Raw genomic sequence first — 19027 nt, 5'->3', positions numbered from 1 at the left:
AAGTCCTGCACTAGGGAAGAAGAGGCAGAAGGAAACAGAGCCTCAGGTCAGCCTGGATGAGAGAGAGAGGGGCGGGGGAGAGGTGGCAACCCACAAGTCTCCCAGTGCCTGTGCACAGGGCAGCCGCCTGCTCGGAATTTTCTGTGTCTTTTACTTGTATTTATTTTTGTTTACTTATGTATTTGTCGGGCGTGGGGCCTGAACTCTGGGCCTGGGCCTGGGCGCTGTCCCTCAGCTCTTCGGTTCAAGGCTAGCACTCTACCACTTGAGCCACAGCGCCACTTCTGGCCTTTTCTGTTTATGTGGTGCAGAGAAATCAAACCCAAGGCCTCATGCATGAGAGGCAAGCGCTCTACCACGGAGCCACCTTCCCAGCCCACTTTTATATTTTTGTTTCCTCCCCTCTATTCAATACTCTGCCACCTAAATCAGAGCACCATCTCCAAAGAGTGAGAAGCCAGCTGGCCTGAGGGTGGGGCAGACAGGTGGGGGGGCAGGGGGGAGGCTGGCCTGGGGGTGGGGCAGACAGGTGGGGGGGCAGGGGGGAGGCTGGCCTGAGGGTGGGGCAGACGGGTGGGGGGGGCAGGGGGGAGGCTGGCCTGAGGGTGGGGCAGACCGGTGGGGGGGCAGGGGGGAGGCTGGCACAGCCCTGCGTCAGGACCCAGCTGGCCTGAGGGCGGGGCAGACAGATGGGGGGGCCATGAGGGGGGCTGGCACGGCCCCTGTGTCAGGACCCGGGGTTTTCCTTTCAGTTTCCTTGGTGTGTCTCCTCTCCCTCATTCTGGGTCTCCCCCTCCCCCACCCCTTACTCGGTTTCCCTCTGTGGGCATCTCTCTTCTTCCTGAAGGAGATGAGGACAGAGTCCAAGGAGACCACCAGTGGCTGAGTTGTCCCAGGGGTGGCAGAGGGGACGCGGGTGGAGGGAGGACAGCAGTCCTCCGAGATGTCCAGAGCAGGGCAGGAAGAGCAAAGGCCCTGGGGCAGATTAACCGGGGAGCAGACCTCCACAAGCAGGAGCCTCTAGGAGCCAGGACCCCAGGGGGCCTCCCTGGGTGGAGCCTCCGGGGACTCTGAGTGGGTCAGGGTGAACTAGTCACTGGGAACCTCAAGGAACTTTCCAGAACCCCCCCACACACACCCCACACACACCAGAGGAGGGGATCCGGCGATGGGCCCAGCACCAGCACCTACCCCAAAGAGGCCGGAGCTAAACACGCGGCCCAGGCCTGAGAGTGCTGAGCCCCTTCTATGTGTTCAGTTGTCCACTCCGGAAATGGACGTGGGCGCCGCTGCAGGAAGACAGCGCTACGGGGCCCAGCGCTGACTGCCCGGGGGGGGGGACTGTCCCGTGGCCGCCCGCAGCTCACTGGGGAGGCCTGGCTGCGACGCCCTGGGCCCTTGGCCCGCCCCCCCAGCCGCGTCTGCCCCGTGCAGGCCCCGGGCCTGCCGAGTCTCTCGGCCTGGCCCGTCCTCCCGGCTGGCGGCCGGTGGGACCCGGGAAGGCCCCGGACGCTCACCCTCCCAGGGGACAGCTGAGCCTGGCTGGCTGGAGGCCTGCGTCCTCACACCACCCCGGGCAGCACCGGCCCAGCTGGTGCAGGTCCAGGGGCTCTGGGACAGCATGGCTGCGGGGCAGCGCGGGCAGCGCCCCAGGGCCTGGAGGGGGCAGGAGGGGCCGGGGCCTCCTGCTCCCTGCGTCCCCGAGTCACATGCCCATGTGCGAGAACACAAGCATGTGCGTGCACGCACACACACACACACACACACACCCCACTTCCTGGCTGGGCCCCGCTGGGTCTCCTGGTCTCCTCGGGGCCTTGCCAGGCTGGTGCTCTGCACACCTGCTCTCACGCCTCCTTTCCCCGCCGGAGGGCCTGGGTCTGTCACGGGGGTGTGTGTGTGGGGGGAACCCCAAGGAGGCCTCCCCCAAGCAGCCAGCACCCCACTGCTGCCATGCACACCCCCGCTCTCACCAGCCCCACAGCTGCTGCCGCTTTACCCACAGTGCAGCACAGCCCCGCTGGGTGCCCCATGCCCGGTGCTGGGTGCCCCATGCCCAGTGCTGGGTGCCCCATGCCCGGTGCTGGGTGCCCCATGCCCAGTGCTGGGTGCTCCATGCCCGGTGCTGGGTGCCCCATGCCCGGTGCTGGGTGCCCCATGCCCGGTGCTGGGTGCTCCGTGCCCAGTGCTGGGTGCCCTGTGCCTGGTGCTGGGTGCTCTGTGCCCAGTGCTGGGTGCCCCATGCCCGGTGCTGGGTGCTCTGTGCCCGGTGCTGGGTGCCCCATGCCTAGTGCTCATTCCCCCATGCCTGGTGCTGGGTGCCCCATGCCCAGTGCTGGGTGCCCCATGCCCAGTGCTGGGTGCTCCATGCCCGGTGCTGGGTGCCCCATGCCCGGTGCTGGGTGCTCCGTGCCCAGTGCTGGGTGCCCTGTGCCTGGTGCTGGGTGCTCTGTGCCCAGTGCTGGGTGCCCCATGCCCGGTGCTGGGTGCCCCATGCCTGGTGCTGGGTGCTGGTTCCCCCATGCCCGGTGCTGGGTGCCCCATGCCCGGTGCTGGGTGCCCCATGCCTGGTGCTGGGCGCCCCATGCCCAGTGCTGGGTGCTCTATGCCTGGTGCTGGGTGCCCCATGCCCCGTGCTGGGTGCTCGGTACTTGGTGTGGGGTATTCCAGCATGGTGCTAGGTGCTCTATGCTTGGTGCTGGGTACTCCACGCCCGGTGCTGGGTGCTTCGTACTTGGTGCAGGGCATTCCAGCCTGGTGCTAGGTGCTCCATGCCCGGTGCTGGTTCCCCCACTTGTCTGTGGCCTGACACTGCTAGCTTTTCAGTGGCTGGACATCTGCGTTGTTTCTGCTCCAGGACGCAGGGAGGGCGGGGCAGGGGTGGCAGGGGGGTGGGCAGCGGGTCTGGGCAGCTCTGTCTGGAATCAGTGGTGTGGGCTGGGGTTCTGGCCTCTGACCTGGCCTCTCTCCTCTTCCCCCTCCAGGTGTCTGTGAGGTGGGTCTCTGGCTTCAGCGTTGATTTTCGGAGCCTGTGGTTCTTTTAGACTGCTTAAGTGAATCAAGGTGGGAAGGAGGAAGGGGAGGGGGCGGGAAGGAGAAAAGAAGCAGGGAAAGGAGAGGGGGGGAAGGAGGGAGCCCACCCCACCCTAACTGGCTTCCCTGGGGGGTTAGCAAACTGAAGTTCAAACTGATGATCAAAGCCCTTTGCAGCTGAGACTGCTGTGGGGGGGGGGGGGGAGAAAGGGAGAAGCAGGGGAGAAGGGGAGAAGCAGGGGAGAAGGGGAGAAGCAGGGGAGAAGGGGAGAAGCAGGGGAGAAGCGGGGAGAAGGGGAGAAGCGGGGAGAAGGGGAGAAGGGAGAAGCGGGGAGAAGCAGGGCGGCGCTGAACTGGGCCCGTGGCTTCACCTGCAGTCTCAGCTACTCAGGAGGATCATAGTTCAAAGCCACCCTGGACAGAAAAATCTGTGAGACTTTTATCTCCAATTAACCACAAGAAAAAAGCAAAATCCCGGAAGCATGGCTCAAGTGGCCGAACATCTGCCTTGAGAAAAACACAGAGTGCATGAGGCCCAGAGTTCGAGCCCCAGTACTGGCAGAAAAGAGAGGGGAAGGAAAAGAGAGGGAAAGGAAAGAAGGAAGGGAGGGAGGGAGGGAGGGAGGGAGGGGGGCGGGGCTGGGTTAGACAGCGCTGAGGCGGGAGGGGCTGAGCTGGAGGCTGTCTGTGAAAACAAACACAGCCTCAGGCCTGGGGCTGGGTCAGCTGTGCCCGTCGCCCTGGGTGACTGTCACCCTGGGTGGCTGGCGTGGAGTGCCACGCGGGTGGGGCATGGGGCCCCGCCCCGCCGGGAGCCCGCTGATAAGCACAGCTGGACTTATCGGCTCCCAGGAGACCTGAAGGTATCGGAGCCAGGTGCCACCGCCGTGCCAGGGACGGCTCCCCCACTGACGTCCAGGTGTGGTGTTTACGTCTCTGGGGAAAACACGTGGTGCCTTGCCCGGATGTAAACCCTAGCCCTGCCGTGAAGATGGCCGGGCCTCCAGGCCTCCATTTCCAGCTGTGACCAGGCTGTGGGGGGGGGGAGGGGCAGGAGGTGGGGGCCAACCCATGAGGGACCCGGGAGGTGCTGGAGAACAGTGGGAGGGTGTGTGTCTGCGTGTGCGTGTGTCTGCGTGTGTGTCTGCGTGTGTGTGTCTGCGTGTGCGTGTCTGCGTATGCGTGTCTGCGTGTGTATGTCTGCGTGTGTATGTCTGCGTGTGTATGTGTCTGCGTGTGTGTGTGTCTGTGTGTGTGTCTGTGTCTGCATGTGTGGCTGCGTGTGTGGCTGCGTGTCTGCGTGTGTGTCTGCGTGTGTGTGTGTGTCTGCATGTGTGAGCACGCGCACACGCTGGGGCTTGAACGCAGGGCCTGGCTTTTTGCTGGCTAACTGGAGAGGAGTCTCACAGACGTTCCTGCCCTGGCTGGCTTTGAACTGTGATCCTCAGACCTCAGCCTCCTGAGCAGCTGGGGTGCCGGGTGTGAGGACCGGCGCCTGGCGCAGTGGCTGCGGGACTGCGTGAGGCTGCGCAGGCAGCGGCACAGGAATGGGTGCTGTCTCTCCTCACCATCCATCACCCTCATCATCCTCTTTTATCCTAGTGACAAACCCTGGCAGAGCGCTGTGCCTATTAGCTCATCTACAGGGGGTGTTACCAAGATGGCTGCCAGAGTTCCCGCCGTCACGCCTAAGATCCAGAATACCAAGCCTGAGCATCCAGACTTCCCCTCCCCTCACACCCTTTTGCCCCCGCCTGCGGCAGGCCGGGCACAGGGAGGGGGTCTGTGCCTGGGGGCGGCAAGGTGGGATGGGGGCTGCCGTGGTGTGTCCCGGTGAGGAAATGCACAGGGCAGAACTGGCGGGGCAGCTCCTCAGCCAGGCCGCCCACGACCTCCACAGCAGAACCCAGGCCGCTGGTGTGCGCTCGCGCCAGGACCCACGCAAAGGGCCAAGGCAGCCTCCACCCCCGGGGTGAGGGCGGCGGGCCCCGGGCAGTCACTGTCCGGTGTCCGGTCCAGCCAGCCCAGTCCTGTGCTCCTCAGCCACCGAGCGGAGCCCTCGGACGCCCCGCTGGGCTCCCCATCCACAGCTGCCTCCCGGGTCCCGGGATCCAGGGCCACTCCCGGCCTCGCGCTGGAGGCTGGGGAGGCTGATAGGGCCAGGCCACGGTCGGCAGGTGGCCTTGCTGATAACCTGGCAGTGCCCGCACAGACCCCGCGGGGCTTATCAGCCCCAGCAAGCCCCCGGCCCCGCCCTCGCGCTGGCAGAGACACCGAGCGCGGCCTGGGCCTGGGCCGGGCCTGAGGCCAAGCAGCCCGAGGAGGCCGAAGGACGCCAGACCTGGAGAGCACCACCCCTCTGCGCTGTGCACCCCATCCCCTCTCTGTGCCTCCGTTTCCTGTCTGGATGGGGCAGGGGGGGTGAACTCCATGTGGACCCCCCTCTCACTGCTCACCCCTCGGTCCCACAGCCCCCCAGGAAGCTGCTTCCTCCTGGTGATTGGTCTCTGCCCCGCTGGCCAGCCAGACTGGACATCCCAGACTCCTGTGGGGCAGGCGGGGCTCCTTTGCTGGGTGTGAGGGCTGGCGGGGGAGGGTCCTCATGGCTAGCTCTGCCTAGCGTCATGACAAGCTAAAGGCTGGCAGGACCAGGGTGAAGTGAGGAAAGATGAGGAGGCCACGGCCCCACAAGCCACCGCGGGCAGTGGGGAGTCACAGAGGGTTGGGAGCTCAGGGAGTCGGGGCGTCTGGGGTGCTTGTGGGGCAGGGCGCAGGCAAGGGCGGCTTCGGACGGCTGCGGCGGTGCAGAGCAGAGGCGGCGGGGGCCGACCCAGCCGGGTCTGAGGGCCCTCGGCAACCTGGGCCTCACTGCGTCTGTCAGGCCCTGTCCCAGCCCTGGGCCCCCCGGAGGCCCCCCGGATTCCACCTCCCCCAAGCCCCAGCCCTAGGACCCCACGGGGCCCCCTCCTGTGCCCCCAGGGTCCTAAACCACTCGGCCCTCTTTGCTTTAGCAAACGGCATGAGCGCAGGCTGGACGGGGACGGGCCCGGCTCCCCCCCCCCCCCCAAGCGGGGCAAGGTCGCAGGCCAAGGGCTCTGAAGAAAACGAGCTTTATTGTTATCCCCTGCCGGTCTAATAAAATATGGAAATGGCCACAGCTACCTTGCTCCCGGCCTGGCGGGCAGGCGGCCGGTGCGGCAGGGCAGCGCGGCGGCACGCGGCTCCCTGAGGTAGGTGTGCGGGCGCGGCTGCCCGGCCGGGGGTCCGCGCCGTGGCGGCATCGGCCGTGGCGGCATCGGCGTGGAGCCCCGTGGGGGATGACGTGCCCCCCCCGTGGGGTACACAGCGTCCTGGCTGCAGATCACAGGACACGGGAGGGGGTCCATCCTGTACCCCTGAAGGCTGCTGTGTCCTGACTGGGGCCTCACTGGCCTTGGGGCCCGGGCGCCCCCCCCCCCCCGGGCTCCGCCACCGCCGCCCAGCGACAGAACACAAGTCTCAAAGTCCCCACGAGGGCGGGGCGCGCACCCCTGCACGGCTGGCGGGGGGCGGGGGCGCCCCGCCTTCTCCCAGGCCCCACGGGCGCGTCACTGCATCCGGTCGGGCTGCAGCTGGGGCGCCTGGTACTGCAGGAAGGCCGCGGCGGCCGGGGCGGCGGCCGAGAGCGAGGCGGGCATGGCGGCGGGGTAGCCGTAGCCCACGAAGCTGGAGGCCGAGGCCGGTGAGGCGGCGAACGGGCACTGGTCGTAGGCGGCTGGCGGGTACGGGGCGTAGGCTGGGTGGGCGGACGTGTACTCGAGGTAGGGCGAGGACAGGGACGGGACCGGGGTGGCCGGGATCACCATGCTGGGCTGCAGGACGGCTGACGGGTAGACATAGTGGGGCGTCAGCCTGTGGAACAAGCAGAGTCAGGGCCGACGTCAGAGGCGGGAGGCTGGAACTGGAAGCAGGTGGGGTAGGAGAGCAGCTGGCCCGTGCCTCAGGGCCTTTGCACAAGCTGTGCTTGCTCCCGGCAGGACACTAGCCCAGGCCCCCCACAATGGAGCCCCAACAAAGCTTTCCCAGACTTTCCCCATCTCCTGCAGGACCATGAGATTTAGGAAGCTCAATAAAACTCAAAAGTATGGCCTTGTGGCAGGGTGCTAGGCTCCAGCCTGCCTCCTAGCTACTCAGGAGGCTGAGAGGTGAGGATCACAGTTCAAAGCCAGCCCGGAAAGTCCGTGAGCCTCATCTCTAGTAAACCACCAGAAAAACCCTAGGTGGAGCTATGACTCAAAGTAGTAGAGTGCTAGCCCTGAGCAAAAGAGCTCAGGGACTGCACCCAGGCCCTGAGTTCAAGCCCCATGAGCAACAACAAAAAGTGTGCCGTTTTGATTTAAAATTGAGAATTTGGGGTGGGAATGCGGCTTAGTGGTAGAGTGCTCGCCTAGCATTACACGAAGCCCTGGGTTCGATTCCTCATTACCACATACACAGGAGAAGCTGGAAGTCGTGCTGTGACTCAAGTGGTAGAGCACTGGCCTTGAACCAAAGCTGAGAGACAGCGCCCAGGGCCTGAGTTCAAATCCCACAACTGACAAAACCAAAACCAAAATCCCTGAGAATTCCAAGACGGCAAGGGAGGGATGGGGTCCACCAAGGCGAGCCTGGCCACCCCCTGCCCCTCCCCCCCAGGCTCTGCCTGGCTCAAGGCCAGGCTAGAACGGGCGCACGTGGAGAGGTGGGCGACAGGAGGCCCAAGAGCCATGCCAGTGATGCCCTGCGGGCCCACCCCGACTCCAACCACTGACAGAAAATGGGGGCCCTGAGGGCCCACCCCGACTCCAACCACTGACAGAAAACGGGGCCCTGAGGGCCCACCCCAACTCCAACCACTGACAGAAAACGGGGGTCCTGAGGGCCCGCCCCGACTCCAACCACTGACAGAAAACGGAGGGTCCTGCAGGCTAGCCCCGACTCCAGCCACCCACAGAAAACAGGGGCCCTGCAGACCACGGGCCCCACGCCTGTCCTGCCTGCCCTGTTCCCCCCGCCCCCCCTGCCCTGGCTCCAGTGTGGGGCACGAGGGCGGAGTCCCTGCAGCCCCCACTGAGCCAGGGAATACCCCAGGGACGCGGGGGGGGGGGGCTGAGCAGGCCCCACCCATGCCCACGGCGGCCCTGCCCCCCACGCCACGAGCCGGCAGCGGTGTGGGACAAGGCGAGGAGAATGCACATCTTGGGGCGGGGGGGGGTAGCTGAACCCCTCACAGGGCAGAGGCGCTAGCACGGAACTCCACGCGCACCTGCTGATTGATCGGCTCAAAGGAGCCGCGCCACACCGCGGCACGCCATGATTCTCCACGCGCGGGCAAGCAGCCACAGAAACTGGAGATTCCGCACCAGGGCTGGCAGCCGCCAAGGCCGCAGCCTGAGCCAGACCGCAGACCCGCACGGCAGCCATTCCCAGGCCCGCACTCCGGGAGCCCGCACCCTGCCAGCCTGGCACAACACGGCCCGGGTTCAAATCCTGCCGCCCTAGGGGGAGGCCATCTTTCATTCCCGACGGGACCTGGGCACTGAGCAGAGCTCGCCGTCTGCCCTCCAGGGTGTGGCCTCCAGGACCAGCCGTGGGACACCGAGGTTGACAGGAGCGGAGGCCGCAGCCCACCCCGCCATGAGACCTTCCCGACGGCCCTCCTGAAGCCGTGAGCCCGACTGTCCCCAAACACAGGCCGGCGCAGCCCTGCGAGCGGGGCGTTGAAATGGCTCCCGACAGAGCCAGGAGGGCAGCGGTCACCCGGCGCGGCCGCCCGGCAGCTGCGGGCCTTCCTGCCCCAGGCCAAGGGAAGAGGAGAGGCCGGCGCCCGGTTCCATCCCACAGCGCCGCGCCGGGCAGGGGGCGGTGTGCGGGAGGGCCAGGCAGCACGGGAGCCCTTCCGGATGTCCCACACGCTGGGGTCCAGGAGGGGGATCCAGGAGGGTGCTCCTGGCACCCGCCGGCCGAGCGGGGGACTGTGCCAGCTCTGCTGCAGAGCACGCATCACAGCCACGCCAGAGGTGACCCGAAGTGACCAGAGGCCACGCCCAGGGGCGCCCAAGCTGAGGAAAGAAGGCCCACACGTGCACGTGCAAACACACACACACACACACACACACACACACACACACACACACCAACAACCGTGGGCTCCAGGACACACACATCACCGCAGACCAAGACCTTCCTGGCCCTGGGAACCAGGCCTCCCGCACCCAGCAGTGGCCTCCCGCGCCCCTGCCGTCCGTCCCCGCCCCTGCTGTCCGTCCCCGCCCCTGCTGTCTGTCCACGCCCCTGCTGTCCGTCCACGCCCCTGCCGTCTGCGGCTCTGCCCACTGGACCTGCAGAGAGCACAAGCCAGCCCAGCCCGCTCCTCTGCCCCATGTCTGTGGCCAGGACGGGCCGGATGCACTCCCTGCCCCACAGCCTCGGGACCGTGCCACACCGAGCACTCTCCTCGCCAATCAGTGCCCGTGTTCACCCCCTGCTCTTCCCAGGTCTCTGGGCTGGGTCACTGGACACACAGCAGAAGGAACAGAATCATGCTCAAGACTCCCCAGGCCTCAACACCTCCAGGACCAGCCCAAGACCCGGGGCTTCCCAGGGCTCCTCCAGCTCCCCAGACTCCACCCCATCTCCCACCAGCCCCAGGACCTTGGCACCTACCATGCTTCTGCCCGCAGGCTCCTCCCCGCAGCTGCAAGCAAGCTCACCTCCCAGATGTTTTCTCGGGCCTGCAGCTTCGCCCTTCCTTGCGGTCTGAAGAACAGACCCCGCCTAGGCCGCTGGGTGCCGAGTTCTCAACACAGCCATGATCAGGGCTCTCTGCTACGGGCTTGTGCCGGAGCCCAGCGGACACAGCTCCCTCCCGGAGCCCTCTCCTCCCACCCAGCTGGCTCAGGCCTCGTCAGCAAGGAGCACCGGGGAACCCCTCAGCTTCGCCCACGGGGCCACGTGTGGCCTGTGCCTGACACCGTGCAGCCACCCTGGCCTCAATTTCCCCATCCGCAAACTAAGGATGCCAGAGTGCAAGACTGAGCTTGCCCAGGCCCGGGCTGCCCTAGGAGGGGCTGGGGGAGAAGCAGGGCACCTGCGCCCTCGTGGACAGGGTGGCTGCTGACAGGTCACCCCAAGGGCAGGCCTGCCACACAGCTGTCATGAGCGACAGGGCCGGGGCTGGGAAGGCGGCTCAGTGGTAGAGCGCTCGCCTTGAGCTGAAGAGCTGAGGGACAGCGCCCAGGCCCAGAGCTCAGGCCCCACGACCGGACCCAAAACAAAACAAAACCAAACAAAAAAGAGATGGGGCCTAGCCCTGCACTCAAACCCAAAGCCCTGAGGGAAGGGCGGGGCGGGGGCGGGGACGCGCTTCCTGAACAGAGCCACCACTGGAAGAAGCCCGGGAAAGGCCAACGGGCCCATCACTTCCATCACTTTTTCCGGCTTTGGGAGCTGGTCCCAGCGCTGCGCTGCCCACCCAGGAGACTCTTGGGCAGGAAGGGAGGGCCCAGTGTGCCACGCCGGCAGCAAGCCAGGCCTCAGGGGGTCTGGGGAGCCCCCACACAGTGGCAGGGAAGGGGAAGGCTGCCTGTGGTATGGCCAGGACACACGTGAACTTGTCACCTGCCCACCCCACCCCCCACCCCCACTGAGTTAGATCGGGACGACCCAACTTGCCGCTCTGCAGCCCAGGCTCATCAAGCCAGCACGGAGAGGCTGGCAAACATCTCTCCCCAGCCCAGCACTTGCCGGCAGCCCGGGACACCCAGCTTCAGATTCCACAACTGCCATCGAGGCCCCGCCCCCGCCCCCTCCCCCTCCCGGCCATCCTGCAGGGGGCGCTGGGATCACCAGCTGGGCAGGGGCTCCCCCAGGCCCCAGGGCAAGCTAAGCTCCAGCCCGTGTGCGGTGCGTCCACCTGGCCGACCGGCTACTGAGCCCAGAGCACCAGAGGAGAGTTCAGATTCCTGGCCAGGGCAGGGAGGGGTCCGTCAGCCCTCTGGGAGCCTCTGCCGGGCCGGCTATCGCTGTGGGGCTGAGCCTCTGTCCAGGTCTCCAAGTCTCCCGCCCCTCGTGGCCTCTGGGGCCGAGGCTTCCGAAGAGGCCCTCTCCGGCCAGGCCCCAGCAGAGTGGGAGCTCAGCCTCGGAGAGGAACGCAGAGCCTGGCTTCCCTCAATGCCCGGGCACAAACAACAGGTGCAGCACGGGCCGCGGGCGCCCTGGCTCCCGTCAGACAGCCAAACAGGAAGCGGCTGTGGGGAGTCGGCAGGGCCACCCCGAGAGAGGGGAGAGAAAGGTGAGGCTGCTCGGGGGCGGAGGGGGGGAGCCAACACCCAGGGACTTGCTCCACATGCTCAGACCCCAACGGACCCTGAGGTGCAGAAACAGCGCAGGAGACCCAGGCCCTTTCACACCCACAGCCCTCCCTGCCAGGAGACCCAGCCCCCCCCCCCACGACCCTCCCTGGCCAGGTGCACTAACAACACAGGCCCTGCGCGCCAGGCCCGCTTTGCATGGAGCAGCATCCTTCTTTGCATGCGGTTCTCTTGACTCACACAGGCTCAGCGCCCCCCCCACTCAACCCTGCACCCCCTGCTGGCACCTCTCCACCAAAGAGCTCCCCGCTGCACACAGTTCTTTCTGCCCCGCCACCCCAAAAGATGAGCTGTGCCCCTGGGGGTCGGGACCTCTTTTGCTGGCCCTCACTATGGAGACAGGGCTGACCTGGAACTGGGGATCTTTCAGCCTCCACTGCGGCCTTGCCAGGCAGGGAGTGAGCACACCAGGCTGTGTGCACCTCGAATACCAGACATGAAGGGCTCTGCTCTGGTCCCCCTGCCCCCCACGGCCAAACTATTAGTACCCTGAGCTGACCCGCGTGGGGGGAGCTCAGGCCCGGTCCAGCACACCAAGAGCCACCATGGGACCCGCAGAGGGCTCGGAGGACCGAGCGTGGGCCTGGCAGGCTCCAGCTCTGGTCATCACAAACACGCCAGCAGTCCTTGCCGTGAGACAGAGCCCAGCGTTCCCCGAGCCAGGCAGCCAGTGCGCCAGGTACAGCGGTCATCCTCCAAGGGACCCTACACAGAGAGGTGTGTGTGTGTGTGTGTGTGTGTGTGTGTCCAGCCGATGGTGTGTGTGTGTGTGTGTGTGTGTGTGTCCCCAGCCGATGGTGTGTGTGTGTGTGTGTGTGTGTCCCCAGCCGATGGTGTGTGTGTGTGTGTGTGTGTGTGTGTCCCCAGCCGATGGTGTGTGTGTGTGTGTGTGTGTGTGTGTCCAGCCGATGGTGTGTGTGTGTGTGTGTGTGTCCAGCCGATGGTGTGTGTGTGTGTGTGTGTGTGTGTCCAGCCGATGGTGTGTGTGTGTGTGTGTGTGTGTGTGTGTGTGTGTGCGTGTGTGTCCCCAGCCGATGGTTTTTAGCCTTTTCTGCTTACGGTGCTCTCCACCTGAGACACACTTCCACTTCAGGCCTTTTCTTTTCTGTAAATAACTGGAAATAAGAGTCTCACACACTTTCCTGTCTGGGCTGGCTGTGACTCTTCAGACCTCAGCTTTCTAAGCAGCTAGGATCACAGACACCAGCCAGCGGCGTCCAGCAAAGATTCTCTTTACAAATGGGGATCTTCAGAAACAGCCCACAGAGGCCCCTGGGGCAGCCTGGTCAGAGCAACCTCCGCTGTGGGGCTCCTGACTGACCCAAGCTGGGTGGACAGATGCCCTTGACCCTCAGAGGCCCTCCCAGGCCAGGCCAGCACACTGCCTGGACACAAGAGATCTCCAGACTACTCCAAACTCTCCAGAAGCAAGACCTGCCTCCTCTTCCTCCCATACACACACATACACACACATATACACACATACACATACACACACACACACACACACACACACACACACACACACACACACACACACACACACACACACACACACACACACACACACGACATCCACAAGGGAAACCCACAGGCCTTCCTTGGGTTCAGAAAGGAAAGGCCTGGCGGGGCCGGGCATGGAGCAGTGGCAGATGGTTCTGGGGAATCTCGCCAAGCTGACAGTCTTTCTGGGCAACAAGGCCAGGGCTCCTAGCAAGGCTTGGCCCAAAAGTCTTGCCACGGACTCCTCTGAACCAGCTGAGCCCTGGAAAGCCTGGAGAACGTTTATTCGGGCCCCGTGGCCCCCCAAACTCCCCAGTCCTGGCCCTCCCCCCGCATAGTGCCCTCATCTAGGCAGGCCTGGCCTCCACTGCCAGCCTGAGCTGACAAAACAGCCGAGCCAGGCCTCCTGTGCCCCAGCCCAATTGTCTGCAAAGACAAAGGGGTCGCTGAGGCCCGGCTCTCCAGGCCGGCCCAGGGCGGGAGCTGGGGCTCACAGATGACCTACACAGCCAGGCCTGGCCGCGGCTGCACCACCCAGCCCGGCCATCCGGCTACCCCGTGGAGGGGGCTGAGCGGGGGCAGGAGCTCAGGACAGCGCTCATTGGGAAGAACAGAAAATGTTCTGTGGACGACCCCGTCTTTCTGACCTGTCCCTGTGCGGGACCTCCACCTCTTGGCAATCAGTGAGCAGTATTGAATGACCACCCCAGGACCAGCCAGCAGTCCAGTTACAAACCACTGCCACCGTGAGTCAGGTGCACATGGCACTGAATCTGTGCCCGACCCCTGAACACTCAATGCCAGGGGCTCCAGGGACTGGGGGAGAAGGAAAAGGCTGGGTTGGAGGCCCTTCCTACTCACCTCCCAAAGAGCTGGCTGACTGTGGCCTCCTGGAGTCTCCTCCCGCTTACCAACCAGCACATCCTCCCCCCCCCCCCAGACTACCAAGCCCATCCTCGCCTCAGTCTCCCTGTGGGTGACATGGGTCCCCACTTCAGAGGCTGGCTGGAAGGGCGCACAGGGAGGTCTGCAGGACGCATGGTACCCCAGCCCACACACGGGGTACTGTTACCAGGTGTTGCTCCCTTTTTCCAGAAGGGAAAATTAGGGTTACCTTGTGCCAGGACCCAAGTGTAGAGTCGGGATTTGAATCTGGGCCTGGGCTGGCCCCAGAGGCCAGGCACTGGTCGCTCGGGCGGCAGCACCGGCTGAGAGCAGAGCTGGATGTGGGTGGGAAGCCCTGGGCCCTGAAGGCAGCAGAGGCTGGGCCAGGTCTGTGCCCGCTCCTCACGCAGCCTTGCAGACACAGACAGGAAGGCCCTCCTGCCTGGCCCAAACCCTTGAAGATACAAAGGCTGGGAGTGAGTGTCCCCAAACACCTTCCCACACGGCCCTAGATCATGAGGGAACAGATCTCAAGGAGAAAGTCTAGAACCATCTGCCCCAGGACACTGCAAGCCTATCCTAGGAGAACAGACACTTCCAGCCAGGCCACCTCCAGCTCCCTGCCAGCGAGTCTGCCAAGCTACCAGGACACCACCGCGCCGCCTAGCAGGACAACAGCACCCGGGTGGGCAACACTCAAACGGAGACCCAAAATCCTGGGGCCGGATAAGGCCTGGGAAAGCTGGGGGAAGGGCTGCCCACCTCTGGTCGAGAGCCACCAGTCCCCGGCTGCTGCAGGGGCCTAACCAGGCAGGACCCCGGACAGGGTGCTCCATGCCCCATGCGGCTGCCAGGCCTGATATTCAGCATGGGAAGTAGGATGTGCTGCTCTAGCGCATGTCACACAACAAGCAGCCAGGCCAGCCACGATCAAACACCACACCCCAGCTGGGACCCACCCCAGGGGGCGGAGACCCGCGGCTGCCTGGCACCAGAGCAGGTCTGAGGGCACTGAGGGAAGAGCCCAGTTCACTGGCTCCCCAGAATGCAGGCAAACAAACGTCCCGCCCAGGTGTATCCAGAGCCGCTCACCACACCTCATAGGTGGGAGGCAGAGGGGCTGGCAGCTCCCAGCCTCAAGGAAAGCCCATGGCGGGCGGCCTCATCTCCAACAACCGCCCACCCCAGGCCGGCCACATCCACTCACCCGTAGGTCCGCTGGATCAAGGTGGGTTGTAGCTGCTGCACACCAACAGCAAACCCTAAAAGGAAAGGCCAGTCAGGGCCCTCACTCCTCAGGTTGGGGGAGGCGAGCACACCATCCATCCCCAGGCTCAAGGGATTACCAGCTTCCTAACCCCTCCCAGGCTACCCCACCCCCCACACCAGCTGAAACAAACTCCAGCCTGGGGGCCAGGGGGGAGCAGCGCCTCTCAGGGTGAGGCTCAGCCTTCAACCCCGAGGGCAACTTCCTCTCAGTCAGGGCAGCTGGCAGTCGGGGGCTTGGGCCCTCCCACGCCGTCGCGGGGCCCACACACTGGCGAGCTGGGGTCAGGCTCCCGAACTGGGGTGCGTGCCCGGCAGCCAGGGCTCTGCGAGCACATGATAGCTGACTGCCACTCCCGGCGGGAGGGGGCCCTGTCTCACCGGACAGATACCAGCGCTGAATATAGAAACCCAGAAGAGCCGGGAGGAAAACACAAGCTCTCACCCGTCTGCAGGCTGCGAGGCTTGGCGCCCAGATACGCCAGGTTCACGTTGGCCTTGCGGCCGTCGATGATGGGGTTGGGGTCTTTGCAAGCCCGCTCGGCGGCCGCCCGGTCGGCCATGGTCACCTGGAGTGGCACAGACGATCAAAGGCCGGGAAGGGAAGGGGGGGCACGGCCGCCCCCTCCCTCCAGGGCGCCCACCCTCGGGGCCTCCCGCAGGCTGCCCCCCTGGACTCCGGCTCTCCCACAGTTCAAGTCCTGCCAAGTGCGGCCTCCCGGGGCAGAAGCGATCCCCCGGGGAGTGGAGAAGGGAAAACACCGAACCCCTGGAGGGGCGGCCCCTCCTGGGGGGCCGCGGGTGTCGGGGAGGAGGGAGCCGGCCCGGGCGGGAAGGGAAGTGGGAAAGCGCGTCTCCGGCTCGCTTTCACTGTGGTCGGGGTGCGCTGGGGCGGCCCCGGGGTCTGCTGGGAAACGGGGGAGAAAGGGCGAGGGAAGGCCCCAGCGCACCCCGGGGGGCCGGGCCCCTCCCGACGGCGCTGGGGGCGGGGCGGGCGGCGGGGGGCGGGGAGGCGGCAGGTGCGCGGCGCGGCCGGGGCGCGGGCGGCGCGGGCGGCGCGGGCGGCCGGGGCGGCGCGCGCACTTACGAAGCCGTAGCCGCGGGACTTGCCCGTCTGGCGGTCGGTGATGACCACGGCCTCCTCGATGTCCCCGAAGCCCTCGAAGTACTTCCTGAGCGAGGCGTCGGTGGTGTGGTACGGCAGGCCGCCCACGAAGATCTTGGTGAACGTGGTGTCCTTCTGCGAGCCGTGCATGGCGCCGGGGGCGGCCGGGGGCCGCGGGAAGCCCGCGCTCGGGGCGCTCGGGGCGCACGGCACGGGCTGCAGCAGCATGGGGGGCGCCCCGCCGCTACGGACCCGGGCCGCGCGACGCTGCGCGCATGGGGGGTGGGGGGCGGGCGGCGGGAAGCCGTCAACCTCCGGGCCCGTCCGTGCGCCCGACCGCGCTCCGCACCGGCGCCTCGCGAACTCTGAGCCCCGGCGTCCGCCCCGGGCTTTGTAGCAGGCCCCGCCCCCGCTGGCCCCGCCCCCATCCTCGACCACGCCCGCCGTCGGACCACGCCCCCCGCGCGGGGTCCGTCGGGAAGTGTAGTCCCGGCCCCGCCCGGCCGGGTCGCTAGGGGCGGGGGGGGGGGGCGCGGGGGGGCGTGATGGAGGCGAGGGGTCCTGGGAAGGGGACGTGGGGGTGAGGGGGCGCGCGGGAGAGGGAGCGCCGGCGGGGAGGGAGCACAGGGTAGCAGTTCGCCTCCCGCCAGCTGGCTTTTCTGCAGCAACCCCTCGCCCACTTGGCCCGGGCTTCAAGCCGGGCCTGGAGCCGTGTCCCCGCCCCGCCCGGAGGGAGCGCTGTCGGGGATGGACGCCCGAGAGGGAGTCTAATCCCGGGGTTGCCTGAGGAACAGCAACGCCCCGCGTTAAGGCAGGGTGATCGGATTTAGGGTCACTTGCACGTGTAGCCCCCCCCCCCACGCGCAGCACAGGCCGCACCCGGCCTCGGGGACGGGACTCGATCACCGAGCGCCCGCGCTGGGGGAGGCCGAGCGCAGCCCCGCCGCAGGCCGCAGGCCTCACCCCCTCCTCCGCTCCTGTGCACTGGGGACCTGCAGCTCCCGACCCGGGACCAGGTGGGAGCCGCACCCCTGGCTCCGGGCAGTGGGCAGCGAGGCGGCCGCGGGGCGTCCCGCCGCCCTCCCGCCGGCCCCCGGCCGCCGGCCCCTTCTCTGCCCAGGTCCGGTTCCAGCGAGATGGGCCCGGCCCGGCAGTCGGTGGGGACCCCACCCGGCCTCCTGGGAAGGGAACCCCCAGTCTTCCAAGCTGAGCTCCGTCCGGGGTCTGACCCTTGCCTCCCCTATCACCTGCGCTCCGGCCTCCCCTGGGGACACCTGACCCTTCCCTGGGGAGGACAGTGCTTGTTGAGCGAATCTGCGCCGTGGCGAGACCACCCCGAGCCGCCCCGGCCCCTGCACCCCCTGCGCTCCCTGCATCCCCCGCACCCCTTGCATCCCCCATGACCCCTGCGCCCTCTGCATCCCCTATGCCCCTGTGACCCCCGAAACCCCCTGCATCCTCTGTGTCCCCGTAGCACCCACTAGAGGCTCTGAAGGGGGCAGCTACATGGTCTTGGACTAGCTGGGACCCTATCCCAGGGACTCAGTTGCCCTTCTGTGACACCCAGCAGGGCAACTGGGGCAGGCTGGGGCCAGGGTGGCCAACATGTGGTCTACAACTGCCCTGGCCACCAGAGGCCATGGCCCTTCCCAACCCACCCTGCAGAACAGCCCCTGAGGAGGGCGGGAGGAGGGGGGCGCTGTGGGGTCGGGGGCATGCTGCAGGGTCAGGGGCACGCAGTGGGGTCGGGGGCAGGCTCAGTGGGCGCACTGTGGGGTCAGGGAGTGCGTTGTGGGGGTCAGTGGGCGCTCTGTTGGGGTTGGGGCAGGCTGTGGGGGTCGGGGGCGCACTGTGGGGTGAGTACACTGTGGGGTCGGGGGGCACGCTGTGGGGTCAGGGGGCATGCAGTAGGGTCAGGGGGCATGCTGTGGGGGTCAGGCACACGGTGGGGTCAGGGGGCATGCTGTGGGGGTCAGGGGGCATGCAATGGGGGTCGGGGGCGTGCTGGCCGGGCACTGTGGACGCTGAGGGCACTGGAGAGCAGGGTCCGGTGGTCTGACACTGTGGCCCATCCCTTTGGGGCACTGCCTCGGCCCGCAACCTGCCCGCACTCGCCACCTCCCACAGGAGCATTATTGGCCCGGATTTGCACCGGGGATCCTTCCAGGGGTCCGAGGGCGCGTGGAGGGGGGGGCATTCTGCTGCTTTCCTGAGAAAGCTGTAGTCGGGCGCAAGGTGGGCAGTGCCGTGGCCCCGATGCCCCTCTAAGGGGCACTCAGGGGGCTGGGGGCAGACGGGGCCGCCCTGGGCGCAGAAAACAACGAACAGAAAGCCAGGGCTGCAACAGCTCCGACTTCCGCCATTTAGTAAGTACTTTTTCAAGTGCTGTGTGTGTGTGCTGGCTGTGTGTGCGCGTGTGCGCGTGCTGGTGCTGGTGCTTGAACTCAAGGCTTGGGCACGGTCTCTCAGCTTTTTTGGTCAAGGCTTGTGCTCTCCTGCTTGAGCCACACTTCCACTTCCACCTCTTGCTGGGTAATTGGAGATGAGTCTCCTCGACTTTCCTGCCCTGGCCGGCTGTGAATGGTGATCCTGAGGCCTCTGCCTCCGACGTGGGATGGTAGGTGGGACTGCGAATTCTCCCCCGTCTCTCATAAGGACCCGTTGCCTGGCAGTGCACTTCAGTGCCAGCTCCGGGACTGGTGACTCATGTCTCAGCGATTCACCCTTGCACCATCCACTGCCACAAGTGGACACACCAACTGGGTTTTCAGAGGGTGGCTACCGGGGTCAGCGGCTGGCCGGCCGGACCCAGGAGCCCATCTTGTCCTCAGCAGCATTCCAAGAG

At 66.3% G+C, this 19027-nt stretch overlaps 1 protein-coding gene across 2 annotated transcripts in view; it reads right to left on the bottom strand.

The window, feature by feature from the left end:
- Nucleotides 1-16556, bottom strand: part of Rbm38 (RNA binding motif protein 38) — a 29713-nt gene extending 13157 nt beyond the window's left edge. Inside the window, exons 1-4 of one of the 2 annotated variants that reach the window (XM_069990045.1) lie at nt 16165-16555; nt 15523-15646; nt 15019-15073; nt 6128-6924 (exon numbers count right to left, since the gene is read on the bottom strand). In XM_069990045.1, the coding sequence (XP_069846146.1) occupies nt 6621-6924; nt 15019-15073; nt 15523-15646; nt 16165-16410 (729 nt within the window). In that variant the 5' untranslated portion in view covers nt 16411-16555 and the 3' untranslated portion in view covers nt 6128-6620. Of the gene's footprint in view, nt 1-6127; nt 6925-15018; nt 15074-15522; nt 15647-16164 lie in introns of those variants that run through there. The other variant, XM_069990046.1, reaches the window with a different exon arrangement.
- Between the last annotated feature and the right edge of the window lie 2471 nt (nt 16557-19027).

The sequence above is a fragment of the Dipodomys merriami genome, unplaced genomic scaffold (assembly GCF_024711535.1).
Source record: "Dipodomys merriami isolate MVZ:Mamm:240054 unplaced genomic scaffold, mDipMer1.0.p SCAF_39, whole genome shotgun sequence".
Taxonomy (NCBI): domain Eukaryota; kingdom Metazoa; phylum Chordata; class Mammalia; order Rodentia; family Heteromyidae; genus Dipodomys; species Dipodomys merriami.
The sequence above is the reverse complement of the archived record's forward strand: the minus strand, read 5'-3'. Positions and strand labels throughout refer to the sequence as shown.